Below are 21722 nucleotides of genomic sequence, written 5' to 3' on the forward strand. Positions count from 1 at the left end.
GTCCTGATTGCGTTCCATAGGAGCTGTGTCATGTATGTTTATCCAGCTCAGTGAACCCTCAGATATCCATCAGAAAATTACACAGTAAACAACCTGTCGCAGTGACAGCTTTTCTCTACATGCTAATGTATTCAGCTTTTTGGAGAGCATCACTGGTCACACAGAAACCAGTTTATATAGCCTACATCACGGAATACATTAAGATACCCCTCCAGACACATTGACATTCACTGCACTGTGTAATAGTCCTATACTACTATTGCAAAGTGAGCAAAAACAGGAGAAAGTAAAAAAGACCATGTGACTTACATTGGTGATGGCGTCAATATTAGCTCCCATCAGGCAGAGGTGACGGACGACCTCAAGACCACCGTTGTTGGCTGCTAAGTGGAGTGGAGTTCTGCCATACTGGATAAAGACAGACAAGAAATACTCAGAGCCCGATGACACAATAAGATGAGAAAAAACAGAGGTAAGGGCCAACATTTTTGTTATGCTTAGCATTTTTTAAAATACACACAGAAAAATAATCCTGTGTTGCAAGATGAAGGAAATCTGAGGTGGGAGGTCATATAATGTAACTCGAGGGTTCAGGGCATAGCTTGGATATAAGCATCATCACCACGGTGGATGCCACCCACTATAAAATGAAAAAAGAAGACCATCTGAGTTACCGTAGAACATCAAGAGAAAATACAAGAATACATAGAAAAACTAGAAGCACTCGGAGAGCGCAGACCTCCGCCAAGGCTGATCAGTGGCGCCCCCCGTGGGCCCCCGTGGGCCCCCCCACCCCCGATCACCATCAAAATTTAATCATTTCTTCCTTATCCCATTTCCAACAAACCCTGAAAATTTCATCCAAATCTGTCCATAACTTTTTGAGTTATGTTGCACACTAACGGACAGACAGACAAACAAACAGACAAACAAACAAACAAACCCTGGCAAAAACATAACCTCCTTGGCGGAGGTAATGAATGCCTCCTTTGTAGATAAAATGGTCTGTTCAATGAAAAGAGCAAAAGAATTATTGGAAAATAAAACTATTCTTATTTTCAGGTGATACATATGAATGAAATGACAAAGTAATACTGCCAGGTAGTTGAGTTTTACACATTTGATCTATAAGTACAGTTTTCAGGTAATCATTACACAAGTAAGGACTGAAGAAAAGTAGACATTTTTACTCTGACTGCATACGTACTTACATTTTCAAAAGAGGCTCTTTACTTCTTACTTTTTAGCTTCAATGTGTTAGCGGCTGTTGGAGCCTATTTATATTATTTATAATTTTTGGATAATGGTAAATCAAAATAAGGCCTATGGTCATACTGATTAATTATTGAAAGTTTTAGATGAATTATGATTGATTGACTGTTCTCAGCTGCTCACGCCCTCCTCCTGGTCGGACCGTCCTCCTCCTGTGATTAGGGAGAGAGGACAGCTGGTTCTCCCCTGGGTCTGATTGTCATGTTGAAGGAGTGAGGAGTGAGACAGTTTATCTACCGCTAAATATACACTAAATATATGCTAAATACACTATATCTTCTAAAGAAGTTTTTTGTTTGATTATTGTGAAGTTGAAGTCAACCACAGAGAATATTTTGTTGGTGAAAATAAATTCGGATCATTTTGAATATAGAAATATCTCCATGAGTGCTTATTAAGGAATTTAGTGAGTCATAGACCTCCTCCTCAGACTACTCTGATATTTTTATTTTTTTACCCTTTTTCTTTTGAATGCAAGAGTAGCCGTAACATACCCACTGTGTGCCTTCACAACAATGACACCAATTTCAACCTGAATGGATAAGACACCAGCAGAGGCAAGTCCATCACTTGGTGAATCTATTGTTCAAATCATACATGACAAATAAAACAAATGAAAACGATCTAAAAAAAAAACAAAACAAGATGAGCACATAGTAAATGGCGACTGGATCATATGGAAAAGGTGCCATAATGTTTCAAGTTCTATTGCTGTCATTGAAAACTGCATGGTAGAACAAAGTTCATGTTCATTATTTTAAATACATTGGTTTTCAGTTAGAGTTTAAGATACAATGTTTTAAATAGTTTTGATATTATATTAAAGACAGGTTACAAATACTCAAATAACTGTTATATTATTAAAAAAAATTAATCAATTGGTTTCAGCAACTATTGTTCTGTCTTTAAATAAATTGTACCATATTTTTACAGTTGAGCACAGCTTCTAGTGCTTTGTGCACCTGTCCAGCAAGAATGGGAGGACTGGACACACTGTCTGACAACATCCAATTATCAATCACTGTTTTTGTTTGAAATGTCTATTCCTAAATTATATTAACATGAAGTAAAGTTCAGTTCTCTATACTTTGTCACTGTAGCGAAGAAGATGAACCAGTACATTTACTAGTGTGTTTACTTGAGTGTGCTTTTGCAACATTTAACCAGAAATTTAAGCACAAAATTTAAATCAATTGCCATTTGTCACAAGGTGAGGATTGCAATTCATTCATCATATTCTATTCTGCTGTAAACAGAAAAGTAGACATTTTAAATTCCACTCCTTGTATTTGTCTCCACAGAGTGAGAAAATGACACTGAATACAAATCCAGGCAGAGTCAGCAACATGTGAAATACCACCTTGAAAAAACAGGCACAAACTGACAATAATAAATAAATCAAAACATCTCCAGTCCGCTCCTGATGCACATCACATCCTGAATGACACCATGCAAAATGCAAAAACAGCAGACAAAGTATTCCCCCAATAGAATATATTAAAGTGAAAAAATGTCAAAGAGAATGCAATATTACCGAAGGCACAAAAGTGATGTTTGGCAGAGAGGGAATGTAAGATGGGATCTCCAATCAAATATAAATCAGGTAAGAGAGAGCTCCATGGAAAAACAAGATCATCTAAATGAAGGAGGAAGGTCTGCTTTTTGTGTGTCAGCAACTTTGAGAGAAGACAACAAAGTCTCTGTGGTAAAGTTATGGTAAATTGGATGTCAGCCAAAAAAAAGGATGAATTTCACTTTATAGTTATATTATATTTATGCTCTCTGGGCTTGAGCTAAGTGGCAGTTCCTTATATGTCCAGTGGAGGCTGACTCCAAATGTACACCAGTCCCAAAAGAAACTCATGTTAAATGGCAAACCTTACAACAGAAATAAACAGATTTTGGTTCTATACTAATTTCCCAGAGTCATGACAACTGTACTTGGGGTGAATTTTTACATTATTTAAAATGTACCGTACCGTCATTCTTCCGCTTATCCGGGTCTGGGTCATGGGGACCCCGAGGTCTCCTCCTGGATGGACACACCCAAAACACCTCCCAGGGAGGCATCCAGGAGGCATCCTCACTAGATGCCTGAACCACCTCAACTGGCTCCTCTCGACGTGGAGAAGCAGTGGCTCTACCCGGATGTCCGAGCTCCTCACCCTATCTCTAAGGTTGAGCCCAGTCACCTGCGGAGGAAACTCACTCAGCCGCTTGTACTTGCGGCCCTCGTTCTTTTGCTCATTACCCAGAGCTCATGACCATAGGTGAGGGTGGGAACATAGATTGACCAGTAAATTGAAAGCTTTTCCTTTCATCTTAGTTCCCTCTTTACCACAACGGACCGGTTAAACGTCCGCATTAGGGATGTAAACAATTAATTGTCTAACGATTAACTGTCGATAAGAATTTGCTCGATTAAATTATTAATTGTCGTTAATTGTCCTTTTCTGCCCGTCCACACCTGTCTGAAGGAAGGGCGCCGGTTTGTCCGCGCTGCAATGCCACAGCTGGGATAGCCGGTCATTGAACCGGATCATGGCGTTGATGAGTTAGAATGTCTTTATGGACATGGTGGAGCCAAACACAGACTGGCCCGTCTGTATGTGGGAGTGGTGCACCTCCTACTAAATACATGCACAAATGTCGGTCGGTATTGGAGCGTTTTCCCTGGAGGTGGTCTCATCCACGGTCAGTGAGACAGAAGTTGAAAACATCCTCCAGGCTCTTGATTCGGGCCACAGGTATGTCAAGCAATTTCGAAGCTTCTGGAGGTGGAAAAGACAAGTGAGCGAAAAGTTTCACTTTCACTTCTGCGAGGGCACGGACTGCACCGTACCCCCATAGTATTAGAAGTAGGACGGAAAGTGACGCACGCACATGCGCGGATACCAACCAACACGCACAGCATCCCCCGGCTGTACTGTGCACGTGCGAGTACCCCCCCAAACGAAATGCACGCGCGTGTACCCAACCACCCATCGGCGAAACGCACGCACGTGCACCCCCCATCACACACCACCACATCAACAGATGAATTCCACAGGAACACCTGACTGTATCCAATGGTTCAGTAAATCAATCATTTAGGCATGTTTTTTTTCATGAAGTATATAAACAATATTTAGCTTTTATTCTTATAGACCGTATTGAAAGAGAAATTAGGTCCTCAGGAAAATCGCCGCTTATCAATTAATCGTTAATCGATCAATAAGGGCAACCAACTAACGATTAATGAATTAATCAATAATTTGCATCCCTAGTCCACATCACTGCCGACGCTGCCCTGAATCCACCTGTCAATCTCCTGCTCCATCCTACCCTCACTCGCGAACAAGATCCGATAGACTTTAACTCCTCCACCTGAGGCAGGACTCCCAGCCCCCAAATTCAGAGTGGGCACTCCACCCTTTTCAGGCTGAGGATCATGGCCTCAGACTTGGAGGTGCTGATCTTCATCCCAGCTGCTTCACAATCAGCTGTAAACTGCCCCAACAAGAGCTGAAGGTTGCTGCTTGATGAAGCTAAGAGGACCACATCATCCGCAAAAAGCAGCGACAAGATCCTCCCGCCACCAAACTCGACCCCCTCCACCACCTGGCTGCACCTAGAAATTCTGTCCATAAAAGTTATGAACAGAGGCAGTGACAAAAGGCAGCCCTGGTAGAGTCCAACCTCCACCGGGAACAAGCTCGACCTACTGCCAGCTATGTGGACTATACTTGAACTCTTTTAGTACAGGGACTGAATGGCAGCTAACATGGGACCATTCACCCTGTACTCCCAATGCATCCCCCACAATGCCTCTGGGACACAGTCGTAAGCCTTCTCCAAATCCACAAAACAGCAAGAATGCATCAGACATAAGGATGGAAAACAATGAGGTAGGGTGCAGGCCAGCACCAAGTGCTCGTATCTGAACTGTGCAGACTCCAGGTTCAAGTAGCATCAAACATAGCCAAATTACACAATGCATTTATAGCATCAAAATAGTAGTGTACAAAACAATTCATGACGATGCACCACTTCTTGTGGAGCCACTAGAATACACGATCATAAGGAGTCACACATGAAACCGTTATGCTCATATGAGAACATGAGAGCGTCCCATGAGAGCTTTTACTCTTTTGGAGGGAAAAATGGTATATTGAAGAAAGCCAATAATGTTGGATAATTAGACCTGTCTGTGACATAGCATTTAACATCACCATAGCAATTGTAAATAACATGGCTGCAGTTAGAAGTGGGTGTACCAACCTTGTTGGGGAGGTCGAGACTGGCCTTAGCGCTGCACAGGGCCTTGACAATGGGCAGGTTTCCGTCTTTACAGGCGATGTGCAGTGGGGTGTTGCCATGGCGATCCTGCTGGTCCATATGGCAGTGATGTCTAAGGAGACAGCGAACAACCTCGACCTGACACCTCCTTACAGCCAGGTGGAGAGCTGTGTGGCCATCCTGCACACAGACAATCACAAACACACACAGAATAAGTCGTTGACTTTCTCTACTTTAATATCAGGGATTTGTACGTGTGTTAAGACGGTTCAAAGACTGAAGCAAGCCAGGCCAAGTATTTAAGTAGAAAAAACAAGACTTTTTATTTTATTGAAAAAATTGAGATTTGACTAGATGTTACATGTAGTCCAACAACTTGTAAGAGCATTACGAGTAGTTGAGCTGTTCACCTTGTCCGTGGCTTCCAGGTCCGCTCTGTGTTCCACCAGACATTCCACAATGTCCACAAGCCTCTGGCAGAAAGCCGTCAGCAATGGACTCTCTCCCTCACGGTTCTTTGCGTCTACGTGGCAGCCTGCCTGGCACAGAGCTCGAGCCACTGCAGAATAGCCATGCCAGGCAGCACAATGGAGCGGGATCTCCTGCTCCTGAACACACAAACCACAAACATATTAAACCTGGTGGTCTTGTTGTCAACAGAAAGCTATCTGTGTTACTTACATGTGTGCTTACCCTATCTGAGAGGTCTGGGTTGGCCTGGATGCTGCACAGGTAGCTAACCACGTCCACGTTTCCATAGCGAGAAGCCACATGTAGAGCGGTCTCCCCAGACTGTTGGAGACAACAAATAATTAACACAATATCAGCTGTCAGCTCAAAAATAAATTTTACTTAGAAATAGGCAGAAGGCGCCATGGAGGAATGATGGCTCGGTCAAGGCATAGAAGAAGGAGGGCCGGAGGCTGAATAGAAATGGCACAAGTTCAAGCTTCTGGTTCATTATTCGATTTACAAAGAAATTTTGGTGGTGATCGGGGGGGGGGGCACTGATCTGCCTTGGCGAAGGTCTGCGCTTTCCGAGTGCTTTTCTAGTTGTTTATGTTTTAATTATGTGTTTTGATTTGTCTCTTTTTCATTTTTGTAAAGTACTGAGAATTGCTGTATGAACAGACCATTTCTCCCACTTTTCTCGACATTGTTCTACTTGAGTCCTTATCTTATGGTCAACAGTTCCATTACATATATCTCACTCACAATTTTTTGCCAGTCATGCTGTGTTGGCGGATCTATTTACCTTGTACCATTTTCTTGTGATTGTTTCTTGCAGGCTGCTAACAACATTTTCAGTAAATATCTGTCCTCTTTTAATAACACATTGCCTGACATATTGCCCAGTTACAGTGCACTTGACTTGGATATATTATAGCCCAGAATTTTAGTAATTACCTGGTAACCTTCTTCTAAAAATATCTGATTTTAGGACAAAATTAAAATACATGAGAATGGTCTACATTCATATCTCCACATTTTCTCCAACATGGCTGTGGTACTGATGTGTGTTAATTTCTAATCCTGGGTGTGACAAAGAATCTAATCAAGTTCTTCCAACAATATAATCTCCAAATCTGTGATGATGTAGATGTCTGCTGTGTTTTGCCAAATATTTTCTGAAATATTCACACCTAGTTCTCTTTCCCATTTCAGTTTTACATATGTGGTTGTATTCCTTTTTCTCTTCGTTAGGTGGCTGCACATTGTAGATATGATTCTATATTTCTTTAATGAAACCATTTTTATCCATGTTTACCTTGCATTTCAGACTTGCATTAATATTGTCCCACATCTTGTTATGATGATGGAGAGTCACATCGCTGAGTAAATCCTCTCTATCCCATCCCAAAGATTCTCATTGGGGTTCAGGTCCGGACTCTGTGGTTCAAGTTTGGAATCTGTGGTTCAGGTCTGGATTGGTGGTGTCCAATCCATGTGCAAAAGTAATGTCTCCTGCTCCTGAACCACTCTTTCACAATTTGAGCTTGATGAATCCTGGTATTGTCCAGTCTTTATGCTCTCTATCAAACTGATGTTTACCTCCGCCAAGGAGGTTATGTTTAGCCAGGGTTTGTTTGTTTGTTTGTCTGTCTGTCTGTTTGTCTGTCTGTTAGTGTGCAACATAACTCAAAAAGTTATGGACAGATTTGGATGAAATTTTCAGGGTTTGTTGGAAATGGGATAAGGAAGAATGATTAAATTTTGGTGGTGATCGGGGGGGGGGGGGGGGCCCACGGGGGGGGGGGCCACTGATCAGCCTTGGCGGAGGTCTCCGAGTGCTTCTAGTTGTTTATGAAATGAGAAGCTACTCATTGCATTAGTTAAAGGGTTAAAGACCTTGTGTCAGCTGAAACATATTAATCAGTAATCATCCAATGGAAGGATCTGAGTTACTTACTGAGGGCAGTGTAAACCTATAAAAACTATTGATATAATGTACTTTACAGTTATCAAGTTGCACAACCATAACGTAATTGAGAGCAGCCTTTTCAAACTACTCCTTTTGTAAACTTCCATTTGAATGTTAATATAATCCTGGACATAACTCTTTTAGGCCAGCGCTGTTATCTGTATCTATTTCTGATGGAGAGTGTTATAGCACATACCCAGCTAAAAGCAAATGAGGAAACACTGAAATTACTTTTTCCAGGACAACAGACTTCAATAGAAATATTACTTCTTCCATGTGTTTCCCATGACTGGAAAGCTAATCACATGCGCGGAAACAAAACTAATATTTTGGTTCTGTACAGTAAAGCATTCAGATTTGACCGTCTGCACATACAGAAAGCAGACTTGTTGAAAATCAACCCATCAGCTGACGTTATGGCTGCCAGTCAGAGGAGGCACTGATTAGAGAGGAAGCTACTTATATAAAAGGATACCCATGACACAGGCTCAGTTTATGGGAAAGTGAAATGCTTTAATGAATTTGAGATGGAAAAAAAAGTGCAGAGCTATTGAATTATGGGAAATACATGAAATAAGGTAAAGAGGAAAGAAGTGCTTTATAGCTGTTAAAGTCTCATGACTACTTCGGTTACACAGACTCATCAGCTTGTGATTTCAGGTTAATGTATTAAAGTAAGATGAAACTTATTTTAAGCATGGGAACAAGATAATAGCTGAAGAAGTGCCTACAGTGTAGATTAATTTAGAACCATTGGAAGAGGCCAAAAAGAAGAGGATGGCTCCAATGGGAAAAAAAGATTGAAGAGATATGAGAAGTCTTTTGAGATTTTGTCTGCTACATCAGGCTCTGACTAAAGCTACATTGGCATCAAAAGAAAATACACTCTCACACACTACCCCGTCTTCTTCAGCAAGACCTGTTTCCATAGCAACAGCAAATAAGCTCATAAAATGCCATAGTAACTGGTTTTTATCCCCAGGTGTGAACTGTGGTGAGTCTGAAATGTGTGAATTTCTGTGTACAAGTGTGTGAGCATTTTGGAAAATCAAAGTAATGCCTCTCCAAGGGTTGATGGATGAGTAATTGCTGAGATAACCAAGTGTGGAGAGTCACAGTGAGAGTGTGTGTATCTGCATGAGTGTGTGTTTGTGACAGTAGAGGCACTTGATATACCTTATCTTGCACATCCAGAGGGCATTTCTTTTCATGGAGGAATTTCAGGTCGCCACATGGCCGTGTCTTGCTGCATAGTAGATAGCATTGGCTCCACTCTGAAGGAGAAAATTCCATCATTTAGTCCTAACCTTTACTACATAAGTAAGGCTTTTATGGATTTGTGTCTGCCACCAACGTGATAATACATACACAGCATATTTCTGGAGCAATATGGAAGATATATCAACATACACACTTGACAGTACACTAATGTTATAAAGCTAGTGTGCCACTGACCAACCTGCATACTAAAAGTGGCTGGTTCTCAGTATGCAAAAGATACCCCCATTAAATACACAACACGCTACTCCAGACATCTGCATGACGCATTACATCCCATAGTGCATTACAGCTTTAATCTTCTTTTTTTGTTTAATGGTGTGGTAACTCGGGCTTGGTAACAGCCAAAAATGCTACGGATAAAATTCAGATATTAGGTCACATCAATTATCAGTCATTATCAGAAAATTCACTTGTTAAACTGACATCATTTCCTGTTTGTAGGTCCACTACTGAGTTCAATCTGCTCTGTGTCATAAAACATATTCATTTGTCATCCTATCTTCACATGTGAGGATAAAGAGCAGAGAAAGGACAAAGTTGATGAGAAAAGTTACAAGTCTTAAATGACAGGGGGGAAAAGCTGTCTAACCTCTGATTAGCTAACTAACATTAGATCTTGATAGATACACAGACAGACAGAACAGACAGACAGACAGAGGTGCGTGCACAGGTTGGCAGGTTTCTGTCCTACTTATTAAATAAGTAGGCCTACTCAGTGTAGAAAAAAGTCCCTTCACACGCTGTTCTTCTGATTACCCCAGAAAGGTGCAGTGTCACATACAATTTTTACCCCCGTATTAGTTTTGTATTTCCGGTGTTCTCGCACATGTGCATTATGTGGGTAAATTTGGTACAGCACGTAGCCCATTAACTGTGTAGTTTGAATATACAAAGTGAAATTTACTATAGTCAATGATAAACAAAAAGGAAAAAATCCAGTATGACAGGATTTACTACCAGATGTTTCCATCCAAAAGAATGCAGTTGCACAAGCCTGACGGTTTGGAGCATGTGCATAATTCATAGGGGTAAAAAATATGGGGGTAAAAATTGTACAGTGGCAAGAAGTGTGTGTGGCTTTTTATTGGAAATAGTAGAACTGTTATATATTACTAGCGCATTGACTAGATGTGGTTCTTTTATGCTGTTGTATATTCATGCATAATGTACTGCATTTGTCCCACAGTCACCGCTAAAGCATTCTGGATATAGCAATGTGATTGTAAGGCTATTGTATTCCAAAATTACTAATATCTCCCCAAATATGGTCCTATCAACTTGCCATTTTCGCTAGTCTGTTCCTTGACCAAAAATACATATGTATGACAAACTGCAGCAGTCAGTTCTGAATGGATTTAGTGTGAGTCCCCAGACACACACACACGCATGCACACAGAGGCCATTTGGCTTTTATAATATAGGTACATACAGTGGATATAAAAAGTCTGCACGCCCTTGTTAAAATGCCAGGTTTTTGTGATGTAAAAAAAATAGACAAAGATAAATCATTTCACAATTCAACTGAAAAACAAACTGAAATCTTTTAGGGATGGGAAGGAAAAATAACCAAGTGAGATAATGTGGTTGCACAAGTGTGCAGACCCTATTATAACTGGGGGTGTGGCTGTGTTGAGAATGAACCAATCACATTCAAATTCAAATTAAATGGGAGTAAGCACACACCTGCCACCATTTAAAGTGCCTCGATTAACCCCAAATAAAGCTGGACTGTTCTATAGGCTTTTCCTGACATCTTTGCAATCACACCTTACAGTCCAAGCCATGGTTCACAGAGAGCTTCCAAAGCATCAGTGGGATCTCATTTTTCAAAGGTATCACTCAGGAGAAGGGTAGAAAATAATTTCCAAGGCATTTAATATACCATGGAACACAGTAAAGACAGTCATCATCAAGTGGAGAAAATATGGCACAACAGAGAACTAGACGTCACTCCAAAACTGATGAAAAGACCAGAAGAAAACTGGTCAGGGAGGCTGTCAAGAGGCCAACAGCAACACTGAAGGAGATGCAAAAACTTCTAGCAAATACTTGCAATGTAGGACATATGACAACAATCTGACATGTCTGGGCTATGGGGTAGGGGACCAAGACCAAAGCCTTATCCTGTGAAGAAAAGTGCCCAAGCCCGGCTACATTTTGACAAAAACACATTTGAACACGTGGGTAAATGTGTTACGATCCAGTGAGCCAAGGTTGAATTTTTTGGTCATAATTCCAAGAGGTATATTTTGCACAAACAGCACTGCTCATCATCAAAAGAACACCAAACCTACAATGGAGCATGATGGTGGCAGCAGCATGCTTTGGGGCTGTTTTTCTTCAGGTGGGACTGGGGCCTTAGTCAAGATGGAGGGAATTCTGAACAGTTCCAAATACCAGTCAGTGATGGACCTAAACCTTCAGGCTTCTGCTAGAAAGATGAAGAGAACTACATCTTTTAGCTCAGCAGTGATCCAAAGCACACAACCAAATCAACCAAACAATGGCTTCACAGAGGAAGATGAAGGTTTTGGAATGGCCCACCAGAGTCCAGACCTGAGTCTGATTGGACATCTGTGGGGTGATCTGAAGAGGGCTGTGCGCAGGAGATGTCCTCACAATCTGACAGATTTCGAGCATTTTTATAAAGAAGAGTGGGCAAATATGGCCACATCAAGATGTGTCACACTGATAGACTTCTACCCAAAAAGACAGTGCTGTGATAAAAGCCAAAGGTGCTGCGACAAAGTATTAGTATAAGGGTGTGTATATTTATGCAACCAGGTTATTGTAAGTTTTTTATTTTTCCCCTTAAAAGATTTCAGCTTGTTTTTCTATTGACTTGTACAGGTTATTGGTCTCATTAATGGTAGAAAAAGTTTGAAGCGATTTATCTTGGTCTCGTTATTTTACATCACAAAAACCTGACATATGAACAAGGATGTGTAGACTTTTTCTATCCACTGTATGTATAAGTCTAAAGCAACAGTGTTGTTTTCTGTATCAAATGTATGGTGTGGTGGCAAGGAACTTTACCAGTGGAAATGCTGGATACTGTGGCATATTTACTGCATTGCACTGTGGGTACTTGACATTTTACTCATTGTGTTCTGTTTTATGTGCAGGGGTTCGGTAATGTAACATTACTGTGTCTGTTTTACAACATTTATTGGCCTTTTTATGTTTACTTTTTATTAATGTGACACAATTAGTCAAACCTGTCAGCCCAATAATGCCTTACCCGTATGTCGCTGACCAGCTGTTGTTTGTACCGTATTAATGAAAGCTTTGCTCTATAAAAGTAAAGGCACTTCCTATGCACTTTGAAACTCACAATATCATTTTTCTTCCTTCAAAGTACAGGTGCAACAATACTGCCCTTAATCAGTCATAACCACCTCAGGAATCACATCAAGAGGTTTCTGAAAATCATCACACAACCCCCCCGCTGGTGTCATGCGAATCCCCCTCTTGGGAACCCCCGCTCTACTGTATGAAGCTATAGAAAGTAGTATGTTCTCAATAATACACATGCATGTAGTATGCAATACGTTCTGTCTATTTATGCTATTCCACCCAGCTGTAAGTTGTAAAAATGTGATTTAGTTAAAGCTATACCGTATGATGTGGCATTTTTACACTTTTCTTTTGTCATCTTAAAATGCTCCTAATAAGTGTGTCAAACTAAAATGTAAAAGAAATCCACCAGGTTTTGAAACTCAAAAATGTTTAATTCTCATATATTTCTGATAAAAGTCTGACCAATCATTTTAGTCGGTCCGAATAAAATAATTGGCCGATCCTGACTGAGCCTCTGTGTCAATCATCCATTACGGCCGTCCAGCATCCGATCCATTATCTCCGTCTCACATCCGATGTGTCCCTCTGAATCTGACACTTCACTGGCGCTGCTTCTCCTGTCACTGACCACAGTCTACTGTCTACGATGTGTTTGGATAGAACTGACATGCACATGTGGAAGGGAAAAAACGGATTTATGAACAGAAACAACAACTGAGGGGCACAAACGGGAGTCTGATGAATGAAAGATGGAGATCAAAGTCCGGAAGTCAGCTGTGCTGGACTAAACAGGTCTGCATAAAGCTCAGCTTTTATGACGGTGGGACTCATACAGGTGCATGTACATGGTGTCACACAATGTAAGATGATGTAGGATGACAATTGTATGGACTATGAAACCTCAAATGTCCATGGAAAATTCGCGGAGGCCGCGCGTTCACAGTGCACGCGCCCATCCCCTGGGCACTGCAGTGAAGACCTGACCCAGTACTGCACAGACCAGGTCTACTGATGGAACAGGAGCCGCGGGCCCGCGGCAGGTGGATGATGCATCTGATTACTGAGGGAGGGGTCCGCGGCACGCCAAAACGGACCGGACCTCCGCATCTGCTTCCTCCTCTGTTTCCATCGCGCATCAGATGAGAGGAGGAGAGAGGAGGAGGAGCCTCAGAGCTCAGGCAGAGGGAAGGGGGTGGGGCTTTGGAGAGCGGGTTGTTCATGTTCAAACTTTTAGTAAGTGCTGTGAGAAATGCCACATCGGTAGGTATAGCTTTAATCGGTCAAAAATTTTCTTTCTTTTTTTTTTTTTTTTTTTTTTGGTCCTTTCCTAAAGCACCCGTCTAGTCCAGCTTTTTGAAAATGTGCAATACAGGGCTTTGTTATGTAAATAACCTTTGCATCACAGCTTAATGTGATGAGTTCATGTGCATTCTGTATTTATTTAAAGTATGAATGGGCTGTGCCATAAGCCCAATGACAGTCTGTCACTTTGTGTAGCCTTCATTACTGTGGCTCTGATGCCAAATAATTCCATGTGTGTTAAACTCCACAGCTGGCTGTCAAAGACACGCTGATGAGTTTTACCTTGTCGTGGGCCTGGATCTCTGCACCTTTCCTCATCAACACCTCGATGATCTGAATGTTGCCACAGCCTGCTGCGATCAGGAGGGGAGGGGTCCCATGCTGAAACATAAATACATGTTGTAATCTCAGTTTCTGAGTGGACGTGCTGTGTTATCAGCCCTTTTTTTATAAAGTTGAAACAGTAAGTCTCAATCTGACAGCAAGTAATTACACAAGAAACAATAGGAGGAAAAAAACTGATTAGTATAGTTTTCCAGGGTTGAAAAAAAAATTTCAGTCAAAATCAAAAATCAGGTGGATGGTATTTACATCAATTTTTCCCTGGTGTTATATTTGCAGCACTGGCTGAGGTGAAAACAACAAAAGATATAGAGGAGAAGATTACAGCTGTACACTGCAAATTATTTGGTTCCTACCAAGATAAAAAACAAACTTAGATTTAGAATTGTTAGATAATTTAAGAGTTAATTTCTTATTTTAAGTATTCAGTTTTACAAAATAATCTTAAATCAAACACAACCTTATCTTTTTGTCTCAAATAGGCAAGAAATCTTAAAATGAAGTAAATAACTGTTAAAATAAGATATATTAAATCTCTCCCCCTCCGCCTTGAACTGCCACCTTATCGTGGTGGGGGAGTTTGAGTGCCCGAATGATCCCAGGAGCTATGTTGTCGGGGGCTTTATGCCCCTGGTAGGGTCTCCCAAGGCAAACAGGTCCTGGGTGACGGGCCAGACTAAGAGCAGTTCAGAAGCCCCTATGAAAAGAAAACATCAAAAGAACGTGACGTTGACCGGTATGGCGCAGCCGGGGCCCCACCCTGGAGCCAGGCCTGGGGTTGGGGCTCGAATGCGAGCGCCTGGTGGTCGGGCCTATGCCCACGGGGTCTGGCCGGGCCCAGCCCGAAGGAGCGACGTGGGCCCGCCCTCCGGTGGACTCACCACCCACCGAGGGAATTGTAGGGCCGGGTGCATTGTGGATTGGGTGGCTCCTGGACGCCTCCCTGGGGAGGTGTTCCGGGCATGTCCCACTGGGAGGAGACCTCAGGGAAGACCCAGGACACGTTAGAGAGACTGTCTCTCGGCTGGCCTGGGAACGCCTCGGGGTCCCCCCAGAAGAGCTGGAGGAGGTGTCTGGGGAGAGGGAAGTCTGGGCATCCCTGCTTAGACTGTTGCCCCCGCGACCCGGCCCCGGATAAAGCGGAAGAAATGGATGGATGGATGGATGGATATCGCTCCCCCAAAGTCTCATCAAAATAATCTTGTTTTAAGATTCAGAAACAAACTCAAGTTGCTAGATTCAAGTCACACAAAAAGCATCAGAAAGACACAGAGTTTATTACTGCTCTGACTTTAAGCATGTTTCTCATGACAATGTGAGAGATAAATTATACAGTGTTAACCACCACTCATCCTACAGTCCGTGGCATTTTTTGGCATTGAAAAATGCTGATACATAACTGAGAGGGCTGAGAAATTGTTTTTTCTCTTTTGTGGATTGTGAAAAAATGATATTCAAATGTCTTTATTGTAACGATTATGTCACAGTTTGCTTGGTGCAGTCTCACTTCGTCACACCTCATCAGCCACAAACAGTTTCACCTGGAACTCCCAACTGTAGTGATGTTACCTGTGACACCAAAGCTTCAAAGCATGTGTCAAAAAAACAAACCAATTTTCAGTGGAGCTTGATTCATGTTGTTCATGTTCTTATCAAATAACCCATACAGATTTATCAGCAGTGCATCGTGAACCACTACCACTGAATCAGTGTTCGAACCAGTGGTGTATGTGTCAAATGAGTAGTGAACCTTTTTCAATACAGTTGTGATGAAAAGGTTCATTGCTTCAGAAAGCTTAATTTTGCCCATCAACTGCTGTCTTCTCCCTTACCTTACCACACCTCAGTGGCAGCATTAGCTCCACCTGTTGCTAACAGGTGTGCCTTATCAGCTGGCCAGCATTTAAGCAGCTCTGCCTCAGCTACTCTTTGCCACATTGTTCTTGCTTCTTGTGGGACTATCCAACATTCTTCTGTAGGCCTATCTGATTCTGAAGATGCCCTCATCTCTGCACCGGTAAACCCCATCTGTCTATAGGATTAAGAGATCTGCTTTCCGTTTCCCCGAGTTCTGTTCCCCGCCTGTGCAGGAATCTGTTTCCAGTCAGTATGAGTGAGTTTAACTAGTCCGTTTCCAGTCCATGTTCCTGTCTATGTCAGAGTCCTGTGTCAGAATCCATTGAACTCATAATAAAGAACATCTCTGAGTGAGTTGCATTTGGGTCCTCCATCTTGTACACTACCCGTTACAGATTGATTGTAAGAATGCATAGAAACCCTGACTTACTGCTGATGATGTTGAGTGTTAAATAAATGTTGATTGCTCTAAAAAGCCATTGTGGTTGGGATTTCCGTAGAAACAAGATGTATATTCTAGAAATAAGGCCAGGCTTTAGGTTTTAAATCTGAGTTTTCAGATGAAGCAAGCCTTGTTTCAAGATAAACTAACTTGGATTAAAACTAACTTGGATTAAGACAGATCTTAGTCATTCTAAACTGATACTCATTATTTTGTTTTCTATAATCGTGTATATTTAGTAAATTTCACTATTTTGAGGCTGTAAAAAGAAAAAAATTTAAGTAATCTCATTTTAAAACCACCATTTTCTGCTATTTATGCTTATATTTAGTATATTTCACTTATTTTGAGGCTGTAAAAGTTATTTTTTAAGTAATCTCATGTTATAACCAGCATTTTATGCTTATTTTAAGCCTTCTAAATAAATCTTTAGACATGCTTATTTCTACTAGATTTAACAGTCTTAAATAAAGTGAAATTATCTTGCTGCATGGACAGATAATTTCACTTGTTTTGAGTACTTTTTCCCCAGATTTAGTGTTTTGATCTTGTTTTTAGACACCCCTTTTTTGCAGTGTAGGACTTTTGCCAAGAACAGTTCATCAGCTTAAATGGACCACAGGAATAATGGATGTATTTTGTTGCTTCTTTTGCCGTTGTTTCTCTTATCCTCAAGACACTTTGTTCTCATTCGTTTATACTTTTAAGATCTCTTTTCGTTTCACCTGACTGACTTTAATAACATCACATTCCCCCATCACCTGTCAACATACAACATCTCCTTCGAAACACTGAATAATGAGGACATAGCCCTTTGGGGCAAGGCTATATATAGCACTCCTCTTAATAATTAAAATGAAAATATTGTTGAAAAAAGCTCAAATTAATTCATACTTACTTATCATTGTGTTAACTTGCATTCCTTATCATATCTTTAAGATGGAAACAAGTGGGAACCATTGAAGTTGAACGTGAAGTTTGAACCAGCCTGTTTCTATTCTTAAGGTTTTCTCTTTGGGGAGCCCTGATTCTTCTACTTCATGGCCTGTTTAAGCTCAGAATAATAATATCTTCCTCTGTTTTCTTCAACTGGTTTTCTTGATTGAATGTCTTTTACTGTAAAGAAAGCTCCAGTATGTAGGTTTAAAGATACTCCAAATTGTGTCTGTCTGTTCACTCTTCGACATCTTAACCAGTTTTCAAAGGGCATGTAGAATGGACAATGTCTAAATGGTTGGAATTCCACCATCACTAAAGAGTTTGGAAAAATAACCTCTAGGGAGTCAACAAACATTGCTCTGGTAAAAAATTCACCTAGCTCTGGGGACCATTTCAAGCAACTGGATCAAACTGACTTTTTATTTTTACTTCAACAGATTCCAACAGGTTCACTTTGTAACATTTTAGTGTCATACACCACATTATGGCACTCTAGCTGAATGCACTCAGACCAGAGCTTGCATTAGTGCTAACTGGTTCCATATTGACTGTGTTTTATAATTATGTTACAGTGGGGTCCATAGTCATTTTTACCCACAACAGATTTAAAGGAAAGTTTTAACAACCAGCTTTTACATTAAGCTGAATAAATATAACCAGTAAATCTAAATATATGGATCTGTGCCCAGATACTTTACTATGTGTTAAATTTTTTGGGATGACCAATGTGGGAAGTTGTTACTTCACAAGATATAAAACTGAACAACATCCATCTCTGTCTCAAATCTGATAAATACAAGACAGACAGAAAGATCTCAATGTACAATTTTTCATAAGACCGCTCAGTTAAAGCCTGAATATGTTCAGTCATAAACTTCACAAAATTCACTTTGTGGTCTCATGATCCAGAGACCTCCATCACAAAACTCAGACAGTCATGCCTGCTTCAGGGCAAAACATGCTGCCATGTAGTTAAAGTCTACACACACACTACACAGTACTGTACAGGTACATTTTGAAGGGGGGCTAAGGAAGTGAAGTGAACTCACCTGCAATGCAGAAGCACGTAGAACTGACACTATAATCTTTTTCAAACTAGGATGATGCACATGATGTTCTTGGATGGGATGAAATTAAAGCAATCAGCTCTAAAGCTAAGGCTGAAAAATTCAATTTTAAATCCAACAGAGGGCAGATTTAACAACAAAGCTGTGAAGTTGGTGTTCACCAATTTCAATACTGTGAGGGAGAAAGGGTGTTTAGTGCTACCTGCTTACGCATGCTAAATGCTCTAGATGCATCAAGAACCTAAGTCCCATCCCTTCCGTTTCCTTAATTTTGGGAAAAATATAAATTGTAGTCAGTGGTGAGAGGCAAATTATTTTGATCCTTCTGTCCTTATGAATTATGTCACCATTTAGACATTTGTTGGTTCGTCACTTTAAAAGTTAATTTTACACGTCACAGTTTGTAGCAAAGATAGTAAAGAAAAATTTAGGGTTCAACAATGGACCAAATCTCTTGTTATACATGATACATGTCACCAACACCAAAATGGCTACTGCCAACATCACATTTTACCTCATTCTTTGACAGTGAAGTGAAAAAGTATTATGGTAGTATAAAGGAAGTGAAAATCACAACAAATTAGTTGATGTTGATGCTGCAGAGATATGGACTCTGAGACTTTTACAATGAAGTCACCTCTGCAACTTTCAGGCATGTAGTCTTTATATTTACATATTTTCAGTCTGATAGTTCAAGAGTTTTACCACAAACTAACATTTCCTGAACTTGTGTTATCCTAACTAGGGTCACTGGAGCCTATCCCAGCTACTTATGCGCGAAGGCGGGGATCACCCTGGACATATGACCAGTTCATAACAGGGCTGATATAAAGATAAACAACCACTCACATTCACACCTACGGGCAATTTGGATTAACACATTAACCTATCAGTGCATGTCTTTGGATGGTGGGGAAGCTGGAGTACCCAGAGAGAACCCACGCACACGGGGAAAACAATCCCATCGACTGGTGTTGGAATCGACCCAGGACCTTCTTGCTGTGAGGCACGAGTGCTATCCGCTGTATCACCGGACTCATGTACAGAGACGTTATGATGACGTCACCTCTGCAGCTTTCAGGCACGTAGTCTTTATATTTACATATGTTCAGTCTGATAGTTCAAGAGTTTTAACTTGTAAAGTTATCTTTCAAATTGTTGAACATCATACTGTATGTCAAAATGGCAGAATTCAAGGGGATTTTAAGGGGTGAAAATGACTAGTCTCTCACCATTGACTAGAATACCCCCCCCCCCCCCCCCCCAAAAAAAAAAAAAAAAAAAAAATACAGTCCCATGGATTCATACAGAAGGGGCAGGTGTTTTTCTCTATTATACTGATATCTTTGACATAAAACCCAAACTGGTACTTCTTCACAATGTATGTTTAATGTTTTTAAACTAGAAATATCACCTTCAAGAGTGGAAGGTTTAGATTTACCAGGACAACGTGAATGGGAGCACAGAAAAATACAAGATTAGAATCAATAATGTGAAAAATAGGTGAATGTGATTGTATCAGTCACCTTATTGGGCTGGTTGACATCATAACTGTTCAAAGAGCCAAGCAGATGCTGCAGACCAGGAACATTATCGTCATTTATGGCGTGGATGATGGCCTTCATCACAAATGAGTCCTCCTCATCCTACAAGTGTGGCAAAGAAAGACAGTTACTCTTCTGCTCCACATAGGATGATAATTTAATCCTCTGAGTGTTAATCTTGTGAATTCTTTCTATCACATGCCCTCGTGAGTCTCTCTCATCTTTTGTTTTATTCAGGCTTGAATACACACAGAAACAAACAAGAGCATTTTTCATTGGAAAACCCTGCAGACTTTCCTCTCAGTTCAGACGCAAAACATTCTTTTCTGTGTGTGACATGTGACCCAATAAGCGTGAACTGGAGTCAGTGGCAACGCTCTGCTGCACAGAGAGATGAGGAGGGAGAATGGCAGGGAGGTGAGGAGGACAGAGGAGCGGAGAGGAGGAGGAGGAGGGAAGCTGAAGGCTGATGTTAAGCCTGCTCAGTCAAGCGGAATACTCCACCAGCTACATTCCTTCACATAACCCCCCTGCTGGGAAGCCATGACCAAAACTCCTCAGAGAGTCACAAACCCAACACAACATCTATGAGCAGCTAACAGACTGCCACTGTCAATACAGTCAGCCAAGATTTACCTGGAAAACTGGAATTCTGTCGTTGGAGGATTGTCCTGTTTTCAGGGCTCTCATAAAGTCCTGTAACTGACCAAGATTTCACTCAGGATCTGAACAAAATAACTGACATTGTGCAGATTACACATCTGCCTAGTTATACTTTCACAGTAGTGAAAAGTAGTTTTGGGAGGTAGCAAATACACCTTTCCATACACATCTATGTGTGCCCTGTCTCCTTTCAGCCATGCATCTGATGTCAGCAAGTTGGTGCACCTCATTTTCAACTTTTCCCTTTTTATTTTCTTTGTTTTTTCATGACAACAAGTTTGCATAATGTCCTGTGATTGGTCCAAAAGTCTGAACTAGTGTTTTCACACTGTTCCGACCAGGAACAGTGTGGTTAATGCACTACAAAAATTCCTGGTCTAACTAAGATCCACAATTATTTTGTTTTGGGAATACGGTCTAGAAAAGCAGATTGTGTATGACTACAGTTGGATTAATATTTTTTTCTTTGTAGTTCTTAAGTTATTTTACATGCAAAAAGTATCATATTTGTCTGTAGAGGAGTTAGAAATATAACGCCACAGAACATGAAATGCTCAAGCTGTTAAGTAGTACCTCGACTTATACAGTAAATGATCTTCTTAAAGATCATCTTAGTTTAAGCCCTGTACTTTGTATTATTCTATGTTCACATGTACATGGATGTCATGTGTAAATGTACATATATGTATATTACTACATTCTGATTTACAAAGTACACATATTTAATGTCTGGCCTGTTGTTGCTTTACATAAATGAATGATTGAAACTGTGTATCAGCCCTGGGAATAGGGTTTTATAGGTATTGGAATTGAAAAAGTCCATCTTGTGCATCCCATTGTGTTTAAGACAGATTTCATATTGTTAAGGTGAAATCATGCAAGTGGTGTCACAACAATCGTTTTTCTGTAGCTTCGTATTAGTTAAAACTAGCACTATATTAGCTAGAATATTGTGAAAAGACAGACTTATTACCTCATTGTATCTCTAAACACTATTTTAAGTAAGTTCAACT

General features: G+C 40.8%; 1 protein-coding gene across 1 annotated transcript in view; it reads right to left on the reverse strand.

Annotated features, from left to right (window-relative positions):
• LOC115426255 (death-associated protein kinase 1-like) overlaps positions 1-21722 on the reverse strand; it is a 52909-nt gene that overhangs the window by 27260 nt on the left and 3927 nt on the right. Inside the window, 8 exon segments of the mRNA XM_030144255.1 lie at positions 310-408; positions 5533-5730; positions 5961-6158; positions 6244-6342; positions 9149-9201; positions 9204-9246; positions 14138-14236; positions 20029-20148. Of these exon segments, the coding sequence (XP_030000115.1) occupies positions 310-408; positions 5533-5730; positions 5961-6158; positions 6244-6342; positions 9149-9201; positions 9204-9246; positions 14138-14236; positions 20029-20148 (909 nt within the window).

This window comes from Sphaeramia orbicularis, chromosome 9, assembly GCF_902148855.1.
Source record: "Sphaeramia orbicularis chromosome 9, fSphaOr1.1, whole genome shotgun sequence".
Classification (NCBI taxonomy): Eukaryota; Metazoa; Chordata; class Actinopteri; order Kurtiformes; family Apogonidae; genus Sphaeramia; species Sphaeramia orbicularis.